We start from the raw sequence: 25,888 nt of genomic DNA, 5'->3' as shown, positions 1-25,888 counted from the left end.
GTCATTTTGTGACGTAGGTGAGTAGGGTCTATAAAACACTAAATTCTCGTCATCTGCGCTTTGCCAAACTGTTGTATATAGTCGAATCGTCTCAAAATATGATTCTAATTCACATAATAATGCTATTTGACTTTTTTTATCCTGTCGTAGGCACTTTTAAGTCCGTGGTTCCCTTTAAGACATGATTTTTGTTGTTCAGTGTTGCCTAGCCAAGCATGATGGATACTTTAAAAGTAGCAATAAGACCTTGCACAGTGTGTAAAGTAGACTTTGTGGAGCATGTCAGGATGTCACCCTGCCTCCTCTTAATCATTGTGGCCAGACCAGGGGCGGACTGGTAATCTGTGGGTTCTGGAGGATCACAGAACGGCCGGTGCCCTGGACGGCCGGCGGCCGCCATTCATTATGCATCACTGTTTTTATCCCCCCTATCCTCTGATTATCTACAGTTCGCATCCAATCCGACAGGTGGCAGCAATGCGCCTGGTTTTTCACCGCCAATCTGATAGACTAGGAACGACGAAAGCACAGAGTAGCCTTCATTGGTTCCTTCCTTGTGGAAGCAAAATAGCGACGAGTGTTAATGCACAATATGGATGGTGGTGGCAAAAAAACTGAAAAGAGCAGGGTGGCGCGGAGAAGGTTAGAGAGAAAAAATTAAAGAAACTGGAGAGTGAAGCATTAAAATGTCATAAATCGACAAATATTTTCGCAAGCAGCAGTCTGGCTGCAACGGCCACGTCGGGTAACAACAGCTCAGCTCCCGGCGATGGTGAGAGGGAGCTGCAGCCGCTCTGACGTGCAGACGGTGCTGGGAGAGAGAAAAGAAGAGGGAGGGGGCAACGATAAACTGTTGGAAGTTCCCCAGACAAGCGCAGGGCAAGTAAATTGGGATGAAGAGGGTTACTTGCTCTGTAAACTGGCAATTGTTATCCATCAGGTAGCTACATTTTAAATCAAATAAATGACAATTAAAGGGTTAGTGCCAGCTAGTCGATGTACCCGTTTGCAATCGTGTCAAGTTACAGTATGCTAGTCCTACTATCCCTCTCCTAAGAAAAAATATTTTAGCCGTAAAACAATGTATGCACACGCAGCATAGCAATATTAATTCAGAAGAAATATAACAAAATATTAATAAAATGAATGGTTTTACTTTAAAGTTTAGGTAGTTAAATTGATGTTATATACATTATTAATCATTTATATATCGTTTTGTTTTCTGGTTAATACTTTCCAATGAAGTTTATGTATACAGGATTTGTCTTGAAATGTGTATTGTATTTTCATTGAAATTTATTATTTGTATGGCAAGATTAATTATGGCAGGGGTCTCCAAACCGGTCCTCAAGGGCCGCTGTGGGGCCTGGTTTTTGTTTTAACCGATCGAGTACCGACAGTTTAACCAATGAAGTTTCTGCTAAAACAAGCAGCACCTGACTGCAATCAACTGATTACACTTGTAAGACACCAGATTGGTGCAGAGGTTTTGTCTTGTTTTGTTGGAATGAAATCCTGCGCCCGCCGCAGCCCTATGTGGAATAGTTTGGAGACCACTGAATTATGGCATAAACAATGAAGTCATTTTATAGACAGAGATCTTTAAAGATATATTATAACCAATTGGATACGTAAAACTTGCTTTGAAAAATAAATTCTTTCATTTGTTTATTCAGGTTGATCATAGAGCTAGTACAGAAAATGAATCCAACTCCAGTTCAGCCTTGCAGTACTTTGAGCGCCCGTAGTCAGACAGTCACAGTCTAGACACATTTTCTTCATTTTTCTCTCAAAGTGCACGAAATTGGTGCATTTTACAATAAAATGTAAAAAAAAAAAAAAAAAAATTCTCCCGGGAGGGGCATGTTCCCGGACCCCCCTATGGGGTCTGTGTTTCCCTTCGTATAGCGATTCTTATGGGCTGGGCTGAGTCAAAGTCCAGGGCTGCTTTTTAGTCCCAGTCCGCCCCTGGGCCAGACTCTTCTCTTGCCATTTTGTATCTTGGACTTCTTTGTCACCTTCCTCTTGTCTTTTAGCCCAATTCCCTTGTCTCTCTTTGCTTTATTTTCTTTATTCCTCCCTAGCCAACCCCTTTCTCCTTACCGTCATTTATTTTTAGCTCCTCGTGCAATGGACGGAGGGGGTGCGTGAACGCAAAGGAGTGTGTCTGCATTTGCCGGGTGGCGGGGGAGAGAAAGGTGCGGGCTGGCGCGTTTGGGTCTCGATCACGCGACGGCAAATTGCTCTGCACGAGACAAACTTCGCAAAGTCATTAGCTTTCGGATGTGGATCGCGCTTCATTTGGGTATTAATATAGTGCGGTGCTTCTAATTTTAGTATAAGATCTTGTGTAATTAGAAGTCATCATAGCAGCCCATAACCTTGTAAGTTGAAGAACAGTTTCATTAGTCTGATTGAGGCCTGTGACGGCTAAGTTGTTTAAGAAGATCAAGCAATCAAAAGGCTTTCGATGGCAGTTCTGCAGAGCTTAAAATGAACAACTGTCTGCTAGGAGGCAGATTAAGATGTCCGGTTTGCTTGTGCAGACTCACTATAGCTGACGCTTTCAAAATAGTCTCATGCAGCATCTGCAAATCTTTTGGACCTGAAGCAATTTATGTAAGCAGACATACAGTGCTGTGGAAAAGTGTTTGCCCTTTTCACAAATTCTTATTTTTTCCCCCATACTGTCCTAACTGTATTGTTAAGATCAGCAAACAAATGTAGATCTCAGCAGGCATGAAAATCTCTCACCTTTCGGCGAAATTCGCTGTTTTGAAGTAAAAAAGGAGAACATTTTTTTTTTTGGGGGGGGGGGGGGGTCGTAAGTCTTACTAACGACATGTTTTGTTGAAGTTGCAAAGCCTGTCGCGATATGCAATGAATCCATTTATCGCAAAGTAAATAAAAATGAGGGCGGCATTTTTCATGGCTGCGTTTTATCACCACGTGCATGCGTGCGTGTAGATGACATATGAGACTCCAGTTAGGCTAAAGTTGTCCTAACTTAGGTTAGGACACTTCAAGCATGAAAAATCGCTGGTTAACAGCTTTTGCAAATGGAAAAAAAAAATCTATTCGTGACACCACAAGCAATGACGAAAAGTGCTTTTTTGCGGACTGTAAAGCACAGGTTTAGCGCTTTAGCAGTTTAGCAAAGTGCTTTACATCACATGAAGATCATAAAAATCACATTAAAATCAATACAACGTAAAAAAAAAAAAGGAAGCACATCTATTTTAAACCCTGTAAACGTTAGCATTGCTACATTGAGGTGAATGGGGGAAAAAAATACTACCTACTTTAGCCTGCTATAAAACGTTGGCAGTCTTCTCCAAAACGCAAACCTGCGGTTAAAAGGTGACACTTCAAGCATGAAAAATCGCTGGTTAACAGCTTTTGCAAATGGAAAAAAAAAATCTATTCGTGACACCACAAGCAATGACGAAAAGTGCTTTTTTGCGGACTGTAAAGCACAGGTTTAGCGCTTTAGCAGTTTAGCGAACGCACTTCCGGTGAACATTTTCGTGAACATGTTCGTCATATAAATAACCATTTCTGGAGTTAATCGCACATATTTCAGAATTAATACGTAAATACTGTAATACTACAGAATTCAGATTGTACACTAAGAATAGCTTTAAAATGACACCCTTTATGAAAAATATGATTGGCAATTTATAATACCATAGTAGTAGTGTATATATATACCTATATATCAAATCCTAAACACCCCTTTCTTTTTGCCCACAGCCCGCTCCGCGAGAGCCTTCAAAAGACTGAATGTTTAACTAATTGTGGTCCCTTTTTCTCGGAAACCTTTTGTTTGACATGTGATAGGGTGACCTTGCCTCCTCGCCTGAGTCTGTGTCTGATTCACCTTTCTGTTTGTTTGCTGTTGACCCGAATAAATTGTCAACTTGTTCTCGGTGAGCCTTCTCCTGGCTTTCAAAATGGAGTCAGTACAAGGGGTTAAGACTAAGGTGAACGCGTGGAGTTTGGCCTTTTGGCCAGGTTGATGGGATCTTGCCGGCCCAGGTCGTTGGGGCTGTTCGGCCCCGGTTCGGCTGGCGTGATTTTGGCAAGCTGGCTAAAAGGTCAGATTCCTTCATCATGTATTGCTGTTTTGCTATCTCATTGTGGCTCTTTTTACTCCTGACAAATGTTAAGTGTACTCGATAGAAGACCGAATGTTCAGTGTTGTATCAGCTGTATTTGTTCAGAATATTCCATTTCTTTTCTCTGAACTTAATGAACTCTCACCTGAGTTATTTTGTTTGCTCCTTAACTGCCTCAACAACACAGAAAAGTGACTTGTGAGGAATTAGCTGCTTTGTTATTGAGTCTGGTGCTAATTAAGTCTGTGGCTATGAAATGTAATTATTTGTGCAACACTTGCATGACCTATGAATTTCTCTCTCCTTCTCTGGCTTTTTGTAGAAGCATAAACACACTAGGGCTGTTCAATTTTGCCTGACAGAAAAATCCCAAAAAATCCCGGTACAGAAAATCCCATTTTCCTCTGAAACTCGATTTCCCGATATCAATTACGGTTTCTTGGCAAAAAAAAAAATAATGACAAAAAAGTACAAGCAGTCACCGGGTGACGATGTACTCGACTTTACGAGTCTCGTCCGCCATTTTGTCTCCAGTCTTTTTCAAATTTGTTGTTGTTGCACAAACAGTACCTTACCTTACAGTATCTTATTTTTTACTTCACTAACATGATGTGTTCTGTCCTCGCGAAACGTGAAGTTGTTCAGCTTGACAGATAGCAACTAAGCAATTGTGCTTTTTGAAGCTTTTTTCCTTCACTTTTGACACTTTACAAAGCCGTAACACACATGTACACTTATGTTCAAAACAACACGCATTTTAACAGTAAAACACTCAACACAAATGATTGGTGTCTCCATCCCATCTGATCAATATCTCAATTTAGTAGATTAAATTAGCCTCATTTGCTTCACAAACGTCCACTAGCTTAAATGCTATGAATGCTAACGTATTTACAACTCTCATAGCAAATCGCTCACACGTTACGCCACAAACTGTAGCTCTAAACTTAATTACTGTATACCAAACTTAATTACTGTATACCAAAGGAGCTGTTACTGCCTGCAGCAAAAATAAAAACTGTCCCTCTGTCCAATGACATTGTCGTTTTTGTTTCGTAAATTTTTATTTTCACGGTCAAAACAATGTTAATAAAGCTACACTGTATTAAAAAGTTGATGTATTATAATAATATAGACAAAACATACGTTTACGTTTTCCTGGAGGGGGGCGTAACATAAAATAATTGAGAAGCACTGCTTAAAATGAAATTATGACAAATGAAACCCACTGTTTTTATGAAATAAGGTTAATATTTTATACAGATTCAGTAGAAAGTACAGTGCTGGCCAAAAGTATTGGCACCCCTGCAATTCTGTCAGATAATGCTCAATTTCTCCCGGAAAATGATTGCAATTACAAATGCTCTGGTAGTAATATCTTCATTGATTTTGCTTGGAATGAAGAAACACAAAAGAGAATGGAAAAAAAAAAAAATCATGATCATTTTACACAAAACTCCAAAAATGGGCCGGACAAAAGTATTGGCACCCTGAATAAAATCATGTGATGCTTCTCTAATTTGTTTCATTAACATCACCTGTTAACTGTTAACTTACCTGTGGCACATAACAGGTGGTGGCAATTATTAAATCTCACTTGCAGCCAGTTCAAATGGATTTCAAATGGATTCAAGTTGACTCAACCTCTGTCCTGTGTCCTTGTGTGTACCACATTGAGCATGGAGAAAAGAAAGAAGACCAAAGAAGTGTCTGATGACTTGAGAAGCAAAATTGTGAGGAAGCATGGGCAATCTCAAGCATACAAGTCCATCTCTCAAAGACCTGAATGTTCCTTCTTTGTGGCTAACCTCCCTAGATGTGGACGGAAATGAAAAATCCACGAGAGATTTCAACGAAAGATTGTGCAGATGGTGGATAAAGAACCTCGACTAAAATCCAAACAAGTTTAAGCTGTCCCTCTGAGGATGCAACAGTGTCAACCCGTACTATCCGCCATCGTCTGAATAAAAAGGGACTTTATACCCAGGAAGACTTCACTTGTGACCCAGAGACATAAAAAAAAGCCAGGCTGGAGTTTGCCAAAACTAACCTGAGAAAGCCAAAAACATTTTGGAAGACAAAAGTAGAGGTTTATGGGAAAAGGCATATACATAGAGTTTGGAGGGAAAAAAACAAGGACTTCAAAGAAAACACTGTCCCCACAGTCAAACATGGTGGAGGTTCCCTGATGTTTTGGGGTTGCTTGGCTGCCTCTGGCACTGGACTGCTTGACCATGTGCATGCCATTATGAAGTCTGAAGACTACCAACAAATTTTGCCGCATTGTGTAGAGCCCAGTGTGAGAAAGCTGGGTCTCCCTCAGAGGTCATGGTCTTCTAGCAGGACGATGACCCAAAACACACTTCAAAAAGCACTTGAAAATGGTATGAGAGAAAGCACTGGAGACTTCTAAAGTGGCCAGCAATGAGTCCAGACCTAAATCCCATAGAACAAGGGTCCCCATCTGCTGGGCCGCGGACCGGTACCGGTCCGTGGCGCATTTGCTACCGGGTCGCACAGAAATAATAATTTAATAACGACCGCATTCTGGCCGAATTAACCCTGTGCCCCTGCTTAACACACCAATATCCCTGTCTACTCTCGATATAATACTACGGGATAGATTACAATGTCGTCATAGAAATCCATTGATTGGACTGCTAGCAGTACATCTTGTTTGTATATATAATATATCTATGTGCGCTTGTCCTCGATAATAACGTATTACTAGGCCGTGGGCGCAACACATTTGTTCCCGGAAATAATTAACCCCCCATGAGCGAAGATGACTGGAAAACAGACGTCTTTGCAGATATTTTTACTGCGAAAGGCCACCTGACGAGCCTACAACCTCGAAGACCTACGAACTGCGAAGGAGTGGATTTGTGACCCGTTTGTGAATAAACAGAGTGATTCGAGCATATCTGTGCAGCCGGAGGATCAACTTGTAGAGATCGCAAATGACGGCGAGTCGACGACCTTATTAAACGTACATTTGAGACAACAACTCTACCGGGGTTCTGGATTAAAGTCATTCCGGAATATCCTGACATTGCTACGAGAGCACCTTGCTACAATTTCCAACATCGTATCTTTGTGAAGCGGGCTTCTTAATGCTTAACGACAAGGCGAAGTCGATAATGGTGAGAGCGGTGTGCGGTTGTGTGCAGCTAACATGGCAGGATGTATCTGTGGAGAACAGAACCGCATCGTTGCGATTTTTGATGGGTCGCAAAATTTGTCAGAACACCGGTCCGTGAAAAAAAGACCCAAATAACACCGGTCCGTGGTGCAAAAAAGGTTGGGGACCCCTGCCGTAGAACACCTTTGGAGAGATCTGAAAATGGCGCCCTCAGAGACCTGGAGCAGTTGGCCAAAGAAGAATGGTCTAAAATTCATGCAGAGCATTGTAAGAAACTCATTGATGAATACCGGAAGCAGTTTTTCGCAGTTTTTTTGTCTAATGTTTGTGCTACCAATTATCAGGCTGAGGGTGCCAATACTTTTGTCTGGCCCATTTTTGGAGTTTTGTGTAAAATGATCATGATTTTTTTTTTTTTCATTGTCTTTTGTGTTTTCCCATTGCAAGCAAAATAAATGAGGATATAACTACCAAAGCATTTGTAATTGTAACCATTTTCTGGGAGAAGTTGAGCATTATCTGACAGAATTGCAGGGGTGCCGATACTTTTGGCCAGCACTATAAATGTCAGTTAATTTCTAATGTAAAGCAGGGGCATTCTCCAATGCAAACACAAATATGACAACTGAAATATTGTGTATTTTCACTTTGAATCTCAGCGCTAATGATTCATTTGAATACAGCCATTGTTTCAAGTGAAACTTATCTATTTAAAATTAATGATTTGGGAAATAGCTTCAAAGGCAGTGTTGCGCACAATTGGGTTAACACAAATCCCAACTCTTCTACTGTCACGGTAATATTCTGACATTACGCATGAAAGCACAGTGGCAGGAGAAAAACGGGAGGAGGTGCTGGATGGAGGCAGCCACATGTATTTACTCCTGATGATTGGTTTGAGCCACAGAAAAGGGAGGGACTTTTGCCACCGTTTCTTTAGACAGAGAGAGAGAGAAAGCGGGGAGGGAGACTGGAAGTAGGGAAGAAAAAGAGACGTTAGTGAGGGAGAATAAATCATCACCAGGAGCAGGAGAAGGCAGAGGGTTCTCCCAGCTTCGGTATGTCTGTCTACATCATTTCCATTTTTGCTATTCCTTTAGAGAAAAGGAACAGCTGAGACGTGTTCTGTGACGGATTGAATGTGCAGGCATTTCTTTGAACCTCATACACCACTTTCCTCCTCCCAGCAGTTGTCTGGGATACTATTGCAAAGGACCAGACTGTAACTTGGGGAGGACAAAAGCCGGCAGTCATGGAAGTGTGATGGAAATAAGCTGAAGAAGAAATAAGGAAATAAAAAAGACTCACGAAAACCTGGATGTGGACAGGAAGCTGTTTGATTCTGTGGACGACAACAGTATAAAAGGTAGCCCTACTTCCGTCCCTTCTATTAGAGGCGTTGAAGCCAGCTCTGGGTGAATGGGCACCGACATCTTCTCGGACATAAAACGGACATTTTTGCCTGCTTGGGAGAACCTGAGTGCAGTAGAAACATACGTTTGCCTGCTGATTTCTTCAAATTGAGGACATTTTGACATTAGAGGGCTTCATCGCCTCTCTTGCATTTGAAATGAAGCAGCAGATTCATGACAAATTTGAAACGTGGAGACTTTGGTTTAGATTGAAACCGTACCGTTAAGCCGACAAACTACCTGGCAAAATAGTCCTTGGGTTCCCCTTACCCTTGACGGGCCCTGTGAGACATCCTTCTGCCTAAGATGATGAATTCCTCCCTGGATCCGCTGAACCGGAGCTCTGCCGATCTGTCCAACTTCTCCGCTCCGTTCTGCCTGCTTGAGATTAGCTATTCCAAAATCATCACGACCTGCTTGCTGGAAGTCTCCATTATTCTTCTTCTCACCATTCTGATTATTTCAGGCAACCTGGTGGTGATTTTTGTTTTTCACTGCGCCCCTCTGCTCAGCCAGCACACAACCAGTGCTTTCATCCAGACTATGGCGTACGCCGACTTGCTCGTGGGTGTAAGCTGCCTCTTCCCTTCCTTGTCCTTGCTTCATCACCTCCAAGGACTTGACCCCAAGCTCACCTGCCAGGTGTTTGGATATATGGTATCCGTTTTGAAGTCTGTCTCCATGGCGTCGTTGGCATGCGTGAGTGTGGACCGCTACATTGCTATCACGCGACCCCTGACCTACGCAGCTCTGGTAACACCGTGTCGAGTGCGCTTCTGCATCGTTTTGATATGGTTGTACTCCGCGCTGGTGTTCCTGCCGTCGTTCCTCGGCTGGGGGAAGCCCGGTTACCACGGCGATGTGGTAGAGTGGTGCGCCGTCAAGTGGAGTACCCGGCCGGCGTTCACGACCTTCATTGTCGGGCTGCTCTACGCCCCGGCCGCCCTCACGGTCTGCTTTACTTACGCAAACATCTTCAAGATCTGCCGACAGCACACGCGGGAAATCAGCGAACGTCAAGCGCGTTACCGGCCCCAGGCGCACCTCGACCCAGGTTTGACATCTGGATTGCCCGTCAAGGACAAGAGCGATGAAGACCAAAGCAATTCACCCAGTTTATTCAAATCCCAGAAACAATACCAACAACAGTCTTCGCCATACCCGGACAAACGGTACGCCATGGTACTGTTCCGCATCACCAGTGTTTTCTACCTCCTTTGGTTGCCCTACATACTTTACTTTCTGCTGGAAAGTGGTGGAATTTACCACCATCCCGCAGCATCCTTCTTCACCACTTGGCTGGCTATTAGCAACAGCTTTTGTAATTGTCTCATCTACAGCCTCTCCAACTCGGCCTTTAGAAAGGGGCTGAAACGCCTCTGCTCCTACTGTTTACAGCGTAGTGCCGGTGACTTCGGAGTGAGGAAACCCCAAAAATCATTTATCGGTTCTATTGAACAGGGATGGACTGGGACAGGATTCGGATCCGGAGGGCACGGAGACATAGGAATCGGCACGTGTCATGTGTAAAGTCTGCTTTTGGGACAGCCTTGTGCCAAATTTGTCCTGCGAACTGCTTAGAAAGGGTCTCTTCCGCAAGTTGAAATCCTTCCACGGAGAGATGGAAGGATGTGTCGTTATGCTACTGTTCTTTCCGTCACATTCGGAGGTTACACAGCACACGCCGCTGCTGGCGGAGGGAGGAGTCTGGAGTGAAGCACTAAAGGATAAAATGTCCTAAAAAGATGTTTGTTAATCGGAGAGACAGTGGAGACATATGGGTAGGATTTTAGAGAGAATATTTTCTCTCTGTTCCAGTTTGGAAATATGTCTAACTTATTTGCAAAGGTAACACAATGTGAGGACTATCCTCTTGATGGAAATATTCCGTATGTCAGTCAAGAAAACGTGAGTGCAAAAAAAAAAAAAAAAAAAGCATCATCAGCTGAACAAAGTGTTTTAAGATGCCCTTTCTCCTCTCTGCTTAGATTAATACAGTGTTATGTGTAAGTTGCATTTGTGCAAATCAATGAGTTGACTGACTGCGCTTTATTAGTGGAAAACCATAGAAACAATATAGGTTTAAAACTTGTCTTATATGCAATTTATATTGGTTTGCACAAGACATTCTTTTTTGAGTGAAATGAAACAAGTTTATAAGTGATCACGAAAGGCTTTGACTGTTAGCAAAAACTTAAAACAAATTTTTTTTTTTTTTAAATTTCTTATTCTCCATCCATCCATCATCTTCCGCTTGCTCCAGAGTCAGGTCGTAGGGGCAGCAGCTTTAACAGGGAAGCCCAGTCTTCCCTCTCCCCAGCCACTTCAACCAGCTCCTCCGGTGGGATCCCAAGGCGTTCCCAGGCTAGCCAAGAGACAAAGTCTCTCCAGCCTGTCCCGGGTCATCCCCTGGGACTCCCGCCGGTGGGACATGCCCGGAACACCTCTCCGGGGAGGCGTCCAGGAGGCATCCGAACCAGATGCCCGGGCCACCTCAGCTGGCTCCTCTCAACGCGGAGGAGTAGCGGCTCGACGCCGAGTCCCTCCCGGATCACCGAGCTTCTCACCCTATCTCTAAGGGAGAGCCCGGACACTCTGCGGGGAAAGTCATTTCGGCCGCTTGTATCCGGGATCTTGTTCTTTCTGTCGCGACCCACAGCTCGTGACCATAGGTAAGGGTAGGAATGTAGATCAACTTGTAAATCGAGAGCTTCGCTTTTTGGCTCAGCTCCTTTTTCACCACAACGAACCGGTGCAGCGTCTGCAGTAAAGCGGACGCTGCACCGATCCGCCTGTCGATCTCCCGCACCTCCCTACCCTCACACGTGAACAAGACCCCAAGATACTTGAACACCTCCACTTGGGACAGGATCTCATCCCCGACCCGGAGAGGGCACTCCACCCTTTTCCGACTGAGGACCACGGTCTCTGATTTGGAGGTGCTGATCTTCATCTCAACCGCTTCACACTCAGCTGCGACCCGCTCCAGTGAGAGTTGGCGGTCGCGGCATGATGAAGCCCACAGCACCACATCATTGCTGCACCTAAAACTTCTGTCCATAAAAATTATGAACAGAATGGGTGACAAAGGGCAGCCTTGACGGAGTCTAACCCTCACCAGGAACGAATATGACTTACTGCCAGCAATGCGGACCAAACTCTGACACCGGTCGTACACGGACCGAACAGCCTTTACCAAGGGGCTCGGTAACCCGTACTCCCGGCGCACCCCCCACAGTACTCCCCGAGGCACACGTTCGAACGCCTTCTCCAGATCCACAAAATACATGTAGACTGGCTGGGTGAACTCCCATGCATCCTCGAGGACCCTGTCAAGGGTGTAGAGCTCGTACCTTTCTTATTCTTGTTTAAAAAATGCAGTTGTCACCACAATTTATTCTGCAGTCTGTTAATTTTTTGGCATGCCTGGTGTGTGACTAAATGTTAATGTAAACTGTCAAGCAAAACCAAGAGAGTGTTTGTTTTCACACTGACTGTTCGATTATAATTGGTACATTATTTAATAGTCTGGTACATCTATTGCCTGAGGACAGTCTTCTGATGACAGGCTGTGCGATTTGTGATGGCTCAAACTTCACGTCTTTAAAGTGCCTGTGACAGCATAAAAACATCTTAAATGGCATTATTATGTGAATGAGAATCATATTTTGAGATTATTCTACTATATACAATCATTTGGCAAAGCGCAGATGACGGGAAATTAGTCTTTTAAACTGCCGTTTAACCCCGCCTGTCATTATAGCGCTCTAGCGTCCCCAGCTGGATGATGACGTCAGCAGGGTAACGATTTCATCTGATTTAGAATTCAGCCCATCGAGGGGGAATATTCAGAACAAAGATAATACGACCGAGAGCAGAAAAATGTCATCATTGTTTCAATCTCTCCAATATTTTTACAGAATATTCTGTTTATCAAAGTATTTTTCCCCAATTGCTAAATAAAGGCTATGGCAAATAAGTCTTGTGCTAAACGGAAATTGAAATATTAACAATGCATTTATTCAGTACTACAGGGTCAAAACTGCCGACTTCTTCCTCTCCCTAATGGTATTTTGTGCCTCCGGAAAGTCCGGCTTTTGTCATTTCCCTTCCCCGGCTTCGGAGACTGAGGAAAGAGCGTAAACAAAACAGGAGTCGTGACAGCTAGCTGACATGCTAACCCAAACCGAGTGGCTTTTCCAAGTCTTATTCTTGCCTTTCGAAAACGAAAAATCACACGAAATTACCCCGACTCATGGCACACACAGCGGCGTGGTTGATTGTCTTCACCGATCGGCCAGCCCCCGGCGGCGAGCACTCTCTCTGGTGTAGCAAAAAATGCCTTCAGCACATTGGCCTTGTGTCACGCAAAAAATAAACTAATTAATCCGCAAAATCAACTGAATGAGCAGTCCTTCTGCATGCTACAGTAATGGCTGTTTAGTGAAGATGAGGTCATATTCGCCTTTTTCCTCAACCCGAGACTCGAACCGGACCCGTTGAATAACTATATCAATCGTTTCCACACACATCCAAGCGGTCCATTTCATTCAGGAGCATAAAGTACTGCGTGTAATATGAAATAAACATGCTTTTTTGTGTCACAGGCACTTTAATACGAAGAACTGCCTTGTTCCATATTGTGCAGTGGTTGCTAGACGTTGTATTGTGATCACTGTGATATTCCTGTGTATTTGCTTAAAGATTGACCAACACAGAACCACAAAACACAGTGGCCAATGAGAGTTCTTCTGAAAGGACAGTGACCCCTTACATTATAATATGACTTTGTGCATGCATCTATCATCTCTTAATCTGTACTTTTTGGAGTTTACTGGAACTTCATGATTTATTGTACGTGTACAAACCATGGAAAGAGATAACATGTCTCTATATACAGTGGTATGAAAAAGTATCTGAACCTTTTGGAATTTCTCACATTTCTTCAAAAAAAAAAACACCTTCAAATATGATCTGATCTTTGTCAAAATCACACAGATGAAAATACAGTGTCTGCTTTAACTAAAACCACCCAACCATTGATAGGTTTTCATGTTTTAATGAGGATAGTATGCAAACAATGACAGAAGTGGGAAAAATAAGTAAGTGAACCATCGCATTTAATATTTTGTGGCAGCAATAACTTCAACCAGAGGCTTCCTGTAGCTCCAGATCAGTGTGGCACATCGATCAGGACTAATTTTGGCCCATTCCTCTCTACAAAAGTACTGTAGCTCAGTCAGATTCCTGGGATGTTTGGCATGAATCGCTGTCTTTAGGTCATGCCACCGCATCTCAATGGGGTTCAAGTCTGTACTTTGACCTGGCCACTCCAGAACGTGTATTTTGTTCTTCTGAAACCATTATGAAGTTGATTTACTTCTGTGTTTTGGATCATTGTCTTGTTGCAGAATCCAGCTTCAACTGTCTGACAGACGGCCTCAGGTTTTCCTGCAAAACATTTGAATTTATTCTTCCATTAATAATTGAAGTTGTCCAGGCCCTGAGGCAGCAAACAGCCCCAAATTATGATGCTCCCTCCACCATGCTTCACAGTGGGGATGAGGTTTTGATGTTGGTGAGCTGTTCCATTTTATCTCCACACATGACATTATGTGTTACTCCCAAACAATTCAACTTTGGTTTCATCAGTCCACAAAATATTTTGCCAAAACTGCTTTGGAGTGTCCAAGTGCCTTTTTTTAAACGAGCAACAATGTTTTTTTTTTTTTTTTTTTAGACAGCAGTGGCTTCTCTGTGGAGTCCTCCCATGAATATCATTCTTGGCTATTGTTTTACATATAATTGATGTGTGCACAGAGATATTGGACTGTGCCAGTGATTTCTGTAAGTCTTTAGCAGACACTTTAGGGTTCTTTTTTTACCTCTGAGTATTCTGCACTGAACTTTTGGCGTGGACGGCCACTCCTTGGGAGGGAAGCAACAGTGACAAACTCTCTCCATTTGTAGCCAACTTCTCTGTCTATCGATTGATGAACATCCAGACTTTTAGAGATGCTTTTGTATCCTTTCCTAGCTTTATACAAATTAACAATCCTTGAGCGCAGCTCTTTTGGCCGAGCCATGATGCCATCAGACAATGCTTCTCATTAAAACATTTCTGACCAGGTGTGTGTTTTATAGTGGGCAGGGCAGCTTTAAACCACTCATAAATAATTGGGCACACACATGATTTAACTTGTTTGGTAAAAATTGGTCTCCTTAGGCAGAGGATTTACTTACTTATTTTTCACCCTTCTGTCATTTTTTGCATGCTGTCCTCATTAAAATATGAAAACCTATAAATGTTTGGGTGGTTTTAGTTAAAGCAGACACTGTTTTTACATCTGTGTGATTTTGACAAGGATCAGATCACACTTAATGGTGATTTTATGCAGGAATGTGAGAAATTGCAAAAGGTTCAGATACTTTCATACCACTGTACCTTATGTTAGATACCAAAGACGGTTTGACTGTTTTTGTTTTTTGTTCTTTCACAAACTGATGTACAGTCTAGGGCCTAGGTAATATTTATGGGGGCTCTGCACATTTGGTGTAGAAACTATTTTGACTGTGAAGTGCACATTGAAGTGTTTGTTGCCTTGATATCCAAATGAAAGTGCAAATGCGTATCTTTTAAAGAGGGCTCCATTTTATAGACGTGACTGTTAGATCAAATTTATGGCTGTCAATTTGACTTTTTGCGTGTACAGGGGTGCCAAGCAGCCAGCAAATAGAGCTCAAGGTCAGCGAGGTATAAGTGTTGTCTGTGCATTTCAAGTCCTTTTGTAGGTGACTGTTTGTACATTTAGCACTTAACTTGATGTACTTGCATTAGGGATGTAACGATACACTAAAATGTCATTTCGGTTCGGTTCATTTTCTCAAAGTGCTCGGTTAGGTTAATTTTTGCCAAACAAAACGTACTTAAAATGGTATTTTAAAGCAACACTAGGTAACTTTTCAACCTTTATAAAATATTTTCATAACATTTGTGATGATATGTCGACTGACAACTAGTTGAATGACACCTCTTTTATATCTTGAGGGGTCTGTATTGTTTGTGCCGGCTTTAATTAACTTTGAGGGAAAAAAAAACACTAATGTGCTGACTGCTTTCCAGCATTCGTTACTTCCCCCTTTCCACATTCGTTGTAAAGACAGAAGTCGATTCTAACGCTTTTAAGCAAATTCTGCAAAGATAGCAGAGCAACGGAGACAAAAAGTTTTGCCGAGGCGGGGGGAAAAAAGGAGGCTACCAGAATATACAGAATAAACATTGGCCCAGTTGTCACTCGTTGGCATGACGCGTCCCCTCCACGGGTGAGGTGGGTGGGGGTGGGGGGGTTAGCCATAGGAAGCCACATGGTTGCTAACAATATGCTATTGTTTAGCCACAACTGGATTAATTACCTTATTACTATTCATCCTTTACACATCCACTGGAAACAGAAATGTTGTTTAATCCATCTGCAGGCAACCGGAAGATCGACTTATTGATTGATTGATTGATTGATTTTATAACACTGTGCGGGTGTCTTCCTTTAGGCAAAACACTACCGTTTTTGTCCAACAGCGCTGCTAAAATCGACCAAAACTAAATATTTACCAAGTGTTGCTTTAAACCCATAGCAGAAACAGCCTGAACATGACAATGTTTTTGGCTAGAAAGATGAACCTTCACATTTTCTGTAGAAAGCTCACGTCTGGCTGCAGTGATAAATTCGAGCTGACGGTGTTCATCCAACATTCATTGACGGATGGTGCCGTTTCAAGTGCGTTAACTCATTAGAAATGTTTCCTCACAGCATATGCAATATCCGAGGAGAAAATGGCGGCACACAACTTGGATGTTATTCACTTGCATTTGTCCATCAGCCTTTAACGGAGAAGTCGCATGCATCCAACCTAAACGAAACTGTACGCAAGTGAACCGAACTGAACATGCTAAACCGAAACGGTTTAATACATTCATGTGAACTGTTACACTCCTAGCTCGCATGATTGTTTTCCTTTCAATGTTTGCTTGCTCACGTGCTGTAATGTCAGCGATTCGCGGGTATAGTAGAACACGACCAATGGCTGAACGAGACTGTTAGATAAAGCCAGGGTGCTAACACACTTATCAACTCCCACTGGATAAATCTAATTGTTGTCATTTGTTTTTGTGGGCGTAAACTGTTTTGTAATTTTGATGCACAATCATGATAGATTCACGTGTTGTCTTATAAAATGCTGTCAGTTTGTCAAGCGGTGCCAAATCTGATAATCGCTCGTGTAGCAACCTTCTGTCATTGTCAGTGTAAAGAAATGGCATATTGAATGTTTGTGTCTTTCCGTTGTGGAGACTTAAATGAATTGCAATTGTATTTATTATGAAGTCTTTCCCTTCAGTTTTTTTGTTTTTGTTTTTTGAGGCGATCTACTATAACATATGCTTAAGCTTGAAGAGAACACGCTAGATTGTAACTTACGGAAGTGACAGGTATGTTTTTTGTTAAAGACAAGTCCGATGACTGGTGTTTCTGTTGCCAACAAACATATGTGCACTACTATCTGAATTGTTTGCTGGTCAGGGAGTAAATGAAGTCATTTTTGTGAATCAATTTTCAATATGTACATCCAGCCTGGTTCCTTGTAAATATAAACCTTTTAAAAGATTAATTCATTCATTCATTCTCCATGCCGCTTTTCCTCGCAAGGGTCCGGGGGTGCTGGAGCCTATCCCAGTTAGTTCTGAGCAGTAGGTGGGGTACACCCTGAATTGGTTGCCAGCCAATTGAAGGGTAAAATGAGACCTACATTCTACAATTAAATTATGACTAGGGCCGTCATACGATTAAAATATTTAATCGAGTTAATTACAGTTTAAAAATAAATCGCAATTCAAACCATCTCTAAAATATGCCATGTTTTTCTGTAAACTATTGTTGGAATGGAAAGCAGAGACACAAAACGGATATATACATTCGACATACGGTACATAAGTACTGTATTTGTTTATTATAACAATAAATCAACAAGATGGCATTAACATTATTGACATTCTCTTAAAAGTGATCCATGGATAGAAAGACTTGTAGTTCTTAAAAGATAAATGTTAGTACAAGTTATAGAAATTTTATATTAAAACCCCTCTTAATGTTTTCGTTTGATTAAAATTTGTAAAATTTTCAATCAAAAAATAAACTAGTAGCTAGGGGTGGGCGATATGGCCTTAAACACGTATCACGATAAATTGAGCAGATTTACCTCGATAACGATAAATGACGATAAAGTCGCCCAAGCGGACTGTTATATCATTTGAAAATCTGAATCAATGCATGAAATACAGATGAACAGTTTCTTGTTGATTTAGTTACCAGCATTCAATTTGATATATTTAACAATTGTACATGCAGTCTAAACATTAAGTTTATAAAAATGTATTGTAAACAATAAGAATTCAAGTATGAGCATTTATAACAGCGTGTATGGCTTGAACAATGTACATTGTCAAAATCAATATGCCTGTGCAAACATGTCATTGTAACACAAATGACTTGCAGCTTGAACAGTACACTTCAAAAAGACAATTTATTGTTAATGGCTGCTGTGACATAATTATTCAATACAAGTGTTTACTTTATGGTTTCAGGTTTTTTTTTTTCCCCCCAGTGCATTTTTTAATAAATGCACGCATACATGAACCCCCGAACAGACAGACAGACAGACACACATTAAAGCTATATTGATCTTCTGCAAATGAAACACTTTAGATTTTATGATAGCAATAATGACACAGAATTAAGCACATACAGAAAAATAGCTGGGGCCATTTGTCGGTCATATTATAAGTTTCACCGTTGGATTGTGCTTTATGCTGAATGCTTTACCATCACAAAAGCTATCAGAGAAATCACACACAGTCAGATACAAAATAACGCGACATAGTAATAATTGCTAGATGCAGTCCGTGCCCAATCCACTCAAAAAGTTCAGCCGTTTCGACAAGGTTAGAGCCGCTATCAGACTCCATCACGTTCATTTGTAGCGTTAGCCGCTAGCGGCCGCTAGCGTTAGCCTGTGCCCTGGCTACCAGTAGAAAGCACTGAAAGCACAATCTCCGGAAATCGTGAGAACAAGGGAGGACAGCAGGTGAAAGTCTGTCTGGATGCCACCAAGAGTCTACTAAATGTCGGGTGAAAGTTTGGCGAACCTCCCTTAAGCCACACTCCATCACGTTTTGCTTGTAGCGTTAGCTGCTAGTGTTAGCTAACCGGGCTTCTGTTTGATTGGCTTCCTGATGATCACGTGACTCCCTACGTAAGTACATTGGCTGCTTTCTTAAAGGGGAATGAACACAGACGAACAACACAAAGTCAAAGTGGGATGAAAAGACTATTTTCTTGTTTTATTAATTTACCGACATGGTCAAAATTACGTCGGTCATCGTGAAGAATTTCGGTGACGGTAAATTTTCGGTTTACCGCCCAGCTCTACTAGTAGCTCGCCATTGTTGATGTCAATAATTACACCATGCTCACTCATGGTACGAACCCATAAAATCAGTTGGACCCAAGTGCCAGCAGAGGGCGCCAAACACCAAAAAACAAGTGACAAGCGGGCATTACATTGTACTGTCATTTTAATCTGAGCGGGCCATGTGCATTAATTGCGTCAAATATTTCAACGTGATTAATTTAAAAAATTAATTACCGCCCGTTAACGCGATAATTTTGACAGCCCTAATTATTACATGTTAAGATAAAATTCAGGACTAAATGTACAGGTAGCCCCCGGATTACGACGGGGTCGACTTACGTGATCTCGACTTTACGATGCCGAAGTCTCGTCCGCCATTGTCGGTTTTTTTTTTTTTTTTTTTTTTTCAAAGCTGCGTAAACAGCAGTGTTGTTAATCTTACTTTAAAAAAGTAATTAATTACAGTTACAAATTACTTCTGCCAAAAAGTAATTGAGTTACTCATTTACCTGAATGTAAGACTAATTAGTTACTTGACAAAGTTAAAGTGTTACCTTTCGTAGCTTTTTTTTTTTCACTCCAAACCTAAAACAAAAACACCTTTGCTATGTGTGAAAGTCATTTAATGTTGTGAATCAACTGTTAAAGTTGTTAAAATTGCTCCCGTTATTGCATTAGTTGGCTTCTGTCTACTTTAGACATGTGAAAGTTTTAAAACTGTTTCATTATTTAAAGATAGATTCAAGTCAAGATTTTGCCAATGGAGGAATATTTTAGATAAAAAGGGCCTTGGGAACAGATCAAGGGCAAGAGATAGGGCCATCTGCACGGCTCTCTACAGGAGAAGGGAGGGGTGGGGTAAGGGTGTTCGGGAAAGGGAAAGGAAAATTACAAAGTAATTTAATATGTCCAAATATGGTTGGTCTTCAGTCAAATTCGCACTCCTCATGGCGTAGGCGAGACCTCAGGTCCCTTAAGTCATTGCCAATAGTCACGATCTTCCTCAACATTTCAGTTGCCCCGTCAGTTCCGTCACCTGGCGCAAGGTAGCATCCAATTTTCTCCATCCTTCCTCGGACCGAACCGTGAGTCCACGGAGCCAGTTCGTGATCCGAGCCTCAACGCGGTCTTCCAATGCCTTGAATCGCACCGTTTGAGCCGGTATGGTATGGTATGGTACGGGTATGGAGCCACCTAGCAACGGCATCACAACTTCCTTCCCTCCTCTCCATCACCGCGGTGCTCTCTCATCTCCGTGAGTTCGTGTCTCTTGACTTTTCTCGCGTCATTCAACCAACGTAGTAACACCATGATGAGAAAAGTAATGAATTAGATTACTCACTACTGAAAATAATAATGTCGATGTACTCTTAAAGCCGTTATTAACACTACTGGTAAACAGTACCTTATTGTACCACACAGTATTTTATTCTTAACGTTATTAACTTGACGTGTTCTGTCCTCACTAAACGTGAAGTTGATCAGCTTGACAGACATCAAACAAGGCAATTGTGTTTTTTGAAGCTTTTTCAGTCCTTCACTTTTAACAATTTGTAAAGCTGCAGCTCACATATGTACATTTATGTTCAAAATGACACCCATTTTAACAATAAAACACCTGACAAAAAAACAATTGGTGTCCAAATGTCCATCTCGCCTGATCAAAATGTAAATTGAATAGATTAAATTAGCCTAATTTGCCTAGCAAAAGTCTGCTAGCTTGAATGCTAACATATTTACAATTTTCATAGCAAATCGCTCACGCATAACTCCACAAACTGTTCCTGTAAACTTAATTACAAATGCATACACAAACATATATGAGCTGAAAAAGCTTACAGCCGCATGCACTCATTGTTAACCCCGGGACTACCTGTACAGCTTAACATCGGCTGTTAAAGGCTGAACAAGCTTTCTCAGTTTCAATGCTTTTACACACGCGAAGTGCGAGCTGACATTTTCCTTATCGCTCTTCCAATCTGCATTGGATTGTGTTTGTGCTTATTTTAGGATCTAAATAGGATGCACCAGTACGGAGCTAATTGCACACTCATGACCCGGCCGGCTTTTTTGAGCAGCTGGTTTTTCAGTCTCGAAAACAGTGAGCCTGATAAGTCACTGAATGGATTTTGTTTTGTAAGATGGATTCGTAGACGGTTAAAATGAACTCCGTTCTTACCGTTACTTTGGATTAAGACCCTTTGAGCAATGCCAGAAGACTTTATTTACTTGCACTGTATATTGTATTGTAACTTTGTACATGTTGTGTATCTGTGTTGAATAAATAAATATACGTAATATCTCGATGTACTCATGCAAAATTTAAAAAACATGTTTATAGTGCCATTCAAAGGTTTAGGCATACTTGTTCTCAACTTTATTTAAAATAACTACTCCATGGCTTCATTACATCAACAGAATAGGGTGCAGGCAATGCATGTGATGCCCCTCATATGTGATTCGACAGCATTTTAATTGCTGTTTGACAGCCAGAGGGTTAAAAAGGGGCAATTGTTTCTAGTGACCTATTATGCCTAGGGATGCACAGATCCACATTTTTTCCACTTCCGATCCAATATCTGCCGATACCAATCCGATACAGGATTTCTATGTACTTTAATATTATATTATTAATTTTATCTGTGGCTGTGATAAACTCCTCTCTACAGGCAAATATGTAATGTACAAAGGTATTCAAATATGTCCCAAAAGGCTCGGGTTGAGGCAAGTATATACCGTATTGGCCCGATTATAAGATGACCCCCTCTTTTTCAAGACTCAAGTTTGAGTCAAGACTTTTTGAACACCAAATTAATTTCTATACAGAAAATAATTACGGTATAATAATATATATATATATGTATAAATATATCATAACGGTACGGTACATCAGAAACAAATGATTATAACAATATATTTGAGAGAAAAAGCATGTTATTTTGCCTTATTCAAATGTTAATATGTGAACATCTAAATTTGTAAACTAAAGTGCAATCACATTCGTAAATGAATGGCTTCTGGTTTTTGAAATACATATAAACCAAGCTATTGTGATAAAACAACAATAGTGCAATAAATGCATTAACCATCAAAGTGAGGTCTAACTGTAACTGTAGTCTTGAAACAAATCTGAAAAAGGAAAAACTGTGCAATAAAATAATGCAAATTGGTTAACCCATTAAGGTCTGGGCCTATTTTGTCTGATTTTGCATGCCTTTGAAATTGCCTTTATATTTCCAAGAAAGAATTGTTTACGATGGCCTGGTTTGGTCCCTTTTTTTGTGACACCTTGAACTTCATGTCCAAACTGTTGTTTCCTTCACTGACCAATTATAAATCATCATTTTGGGCCCAAAAAGACCAAAAATTCCAAAATCGTTTTGTCAAAATTTTTAATATTGATGTCCAATTGACAACCAAACATGCGTAACGAACCGTTTTGAAACTTTGTAATATGTATTCAACATGTTAGGATGAACATTCAACCAAAAAAATTTAGAATAAATAGTCTTATATTTGACAATTCAACATAAACAACAGGTATAGCCATAGGCGTTTTTTGCCTTTATACATGCTCTAGTCAAAACAGGTTATATACAGCAGACCAAACAGTGAAGAACAGTGAAAAAATATATACCATCTAACACAAAAAGTGTTTAGAGGCCATCTCTTTATGAGTTTAGGTATTGCGGCCCATCACTTGATGAAAACTATGTACACACAATCAAGCTTCTTGAACACACATTTATATACGCAAAATGAGAAGACTGATTGTGGGGGAATATATATATATATATATATATAACATTGGGAAAAAAAAAAATTTCAAAAATATTTACAATAAACAAGTTAAATTTTTTTCAGGCATGCCACTCCGAAAAGCAGTTTCGTCCTGGAATTAGACACAGGTCTACATCACACAGCCCACACTTGCATGGGGTGTCGGTCCTCTTTCCACCCTTCCATTTTCATTTCACTTGACTTTCATTGTCACTATAAATGTACATGAAAAAAAAGTCAGTATTTATGAAAATAATAAAGTATAAAATAAAAATATATAAAGCAATAAATAATAATGGAAATCTATATGTATGACAATAGAAAAAATACCATAGCTGAATATGTGCTACATCCCTAATCTTCATCTGTAAAGTAGAACACCACAAATTATAAATTCCTGCCTGGGATACACACAGTGCACGTACGACTTTGATCTGATATGCACATTTTATTATTATGTACACAAACACACATTTATATTGCATCAAAATTAACTTTGTCTTGCAATATCAAAAGAAACTTTTTCAGCATAAAAAAAAAAAAAAAAGTGAGTTTGCTTACCTCTGCTCATCGATGGCGTCACCCACGTGTTCAAATCCGTCACCATCTTCACTCGAGGACTCTTCCGAAGAAGACGATGATGACGAATTTGGACCATCCTCTTCCTCAAGTTGATCAAAAAGCACAATTGCTTGCGCTAAATTTAGTTTTTCAAAGTCACACAAAGTCGCTCCTTCGATCCAAACGGCCGTCGCTCGCCACCTCGCTGCTTCAGAACACTCCTCCCTCTCGTTCGGTGGAACCTCGCACGGCAGTTATATTTATTTAAAAAACGCATTTTGTGCTTCCACTGTGACTTCGAAAGGGTTCGTTTGATTTGTGTTTTTTTCATGGAGCTTCCGTTTTGAAAAAGGACAAGAAATGATGGAAATATAGACATAAACAAATGATCCATGCAGCGTTTTAATGTTTTCTTGAGAGGACAATAAAACTATAAAACTTAAATGACAATAACTCACGTTTTAGTTGGTCGATTGACTTCAAATAATAACGAGAGTAAACCGCAACTTGCGCACTTTAAAACGAGACCAACCAACGGCATGTGGGCGACGTACTTAAAACATGAGGGCGCTTCAAAGACGACGTGCGCTGAGGACGCGCCGGCGCGTCCTTCGACTCTCAAGGGTTAAACTTGAGAGTAGCTGAGATCTATCATGACAGAACATCGCTTCAATGATATCTGGCGCCATCTAGCGTCGTGAATGGGTATAACGTCTAGACCGCGAACATAAGACGACCCCCACTTTTTCAGTCTTATTTCAATGCAAAAAACACTGTCTTATATTCGGGCCAATATGGTAGTTGGAAAAGGGAATCCTGTTCATTTAGACAAATATTTATTAAATCAAATATTTAGGAACATATCAAATGGTAAATACTAAATTTTAGTGCATAAGGCCAATGCTCCAGACTGGAGAGACTGTGAGAACCAAAAGTGGTATTTGCCATGTGGCATTTTTTTTTTTCTTTTGCCATGTGGCAAAATTAAATGGCAGAAAAACGCGTGGCAGTGATTTTTGACCATACACTTTACATAACAGCGCATCGACATTTAACTGGCACCCAAGTCAATGCGCTATCATACCACAAAAAAAAAAAAAAAAAGCGACAAACCAAAATCCATTTTGCCACATGCCCAAAAAAATGCCACTTGCCAAAATCCATTTTGCCACATGCCAAAAAAATGCCACGTTAAAATCTTGGGTGAACCATTTTTTAATTTTAATTTTTTTGATGAAAAAAGTTAGATACACGAAAGAACAATATTAGCTTGCAATTATTCACAACTTCATTTTTTCCTAAATTGCAAGTGTGCAAGTTCAGATTGTTGAACAGAAAATGCTAAGGTGATTCAAATGTACTGTAGCACAAAACCACCCAAATGCAAAGTGCTTCGTGTGCATTCTGCTAATGAGGCGACGCACATTCGAGTGGATGACTGAATGATGGGAGGTTGATTGAGACAAGTTGATTCGGCAGTTTACGTTGTCTTTGGTGGCGTTATTATGGTCGACACTTGCATTTCCTTGTGATTGTGATGATCCTAATGTTGCTCGGTGGAATCTAAAGCAACACCGAAGACTAGAAGTCGCACAAAAACTAAGGTGTAATAACTACATATTGAAAGGTGAGAAGATAGCGTAACTGCTTGTCAGTTTTGAAAATTGAAAGAATGCGAGGAGGTTTAAATGACATCTTCCTGAATGTTTTTCAGGCTTTTCAGCAGGGAGCAGAAAAAGAATAACAGAATGACATGTCAGCCATTGTGTTAACTCAAACAAAATCAGGGACATAAACAATAGAGGACAAAATACCCCACCTTCCCACGGAAGCCCGACTCTGATCCGTCATTCCCAGCGTTACAGTAGTTCTACAGTACAGTCACTCGCACACATTGTGGCTCTGCCGTATTTGGCTCAACCCCACTGAAGTTTTGACGTTCCTGCCAGCAGAGCACATTTTGTTCTTTTGCCTGCATTCATGATCGTAATTACTGATTCTTTTATGCAAATCTTGTCTATTATGTCTTGTCTATTAGCAACGGCTAGTGCTAGCCTTTGTATGTATAGCAGCTTTGTTGTAATATACAGTGGCAATAGTCCTCCAAGTGCCAGTTGAAAACTGCTAATCAACACTAGCATTGTGTTCTCTTGTTGTAGCAAATAGTGGTTGCCCATCCGTTTAAAATTGTTCTTTTGTAGCTGCACATAGTATGAGATGGTGCCATATTTATCTTTCAAATCCCCAGTTTTTGAGTAATTCTGACAAGTTTCTGGCAAGCATTGTCGCGGCTGAGAGCTACAGTGCTGGCCAAAAGTAATGGCACCCCTGCAAATTTGTCAGATAATGCTCAATTTCTCCCAGAAAATGATTGTATTGCAAAAGTATTGGGACCCTTTGGAAAAATCATG

The 25,888-nt window shown here is 40.9% G+C and overlaps 2 protein-coding genes across 6 annotated transcripts in view; both read left to right on the top strand.

Annotated features, from left to right (window-relative positions):
- The window catches only part of LOC130905299 (rab GTPase-activating protein 1), a 158,731-nt gene that overhangs the window by 86,639 nt on the left and 46,204 nt on the right, over positions 1–25,888 (top strand). Inside the window, exons 1-2 of one of the 5 annotated variants that reach the window (XM_057818551.1) lie at positions 7,866–8,318; positions 8,451–8,626. The exons of 3 other annotated variants lie outside the window; for them this stretch is intronic. The gene's annotated coding sequence lies outside the window, so the exon portion shown is untranslated. Of the gene's footprint in view, positions 1–7,865; positions 8,627–25,888 lie in introns of those variants that run through there. One more of the 5 variants, XM_057818550.1, reaches the window with a different exon arrangement.
- On the top strand, positions 8,633–15,976 carry LOC130905301 (probable G-protein coupled receptor 21). Its single transcript, XM_057818554.1, has one exon. It carries the CDS (start codon positions 8,979–8,981, stop codon positions 10,200–10,202), a length of 1,224 nt encoding a protein of 407 aa, XP_057674537.1. The 5' UTR covers positions 8,633–8,978; the 3' UTR covers positions 10,203–15,976.

This window comes from Corythoichthys intestinalis, chromosome 17 (genome assembly GCF_030265065.1).
Source record: "Corythoichthys intestinalis isolate RoL2023-P3 chromosome 17, ASM3026506v1, whole genome shotgun sequence".
In the NCBI taxonomy this organism is placed as follows: domain Eukaryota; kingdom Metazoa; phylum Chordata; class Actinopteri; order Syngnathiformes; family Syngnathidae; genus Corythoichthys; species Corythoichthys intestinalis.
The sequence above is the reverse complement of the archived record's forward strand: the minus strand, read 5'-3'. Positions and strand labels throughout refer to the sequence as shown.

What these genes read in the sequence shown, in the direction of transcription:
- LOC130905301 (XM_057818554.1), top strand. Translation starts at nt 8,979, where the DNA reads ATGATGAATTCCTCCCTGGATCCGCTGAACCGGAGCTCTGCCGATCTG.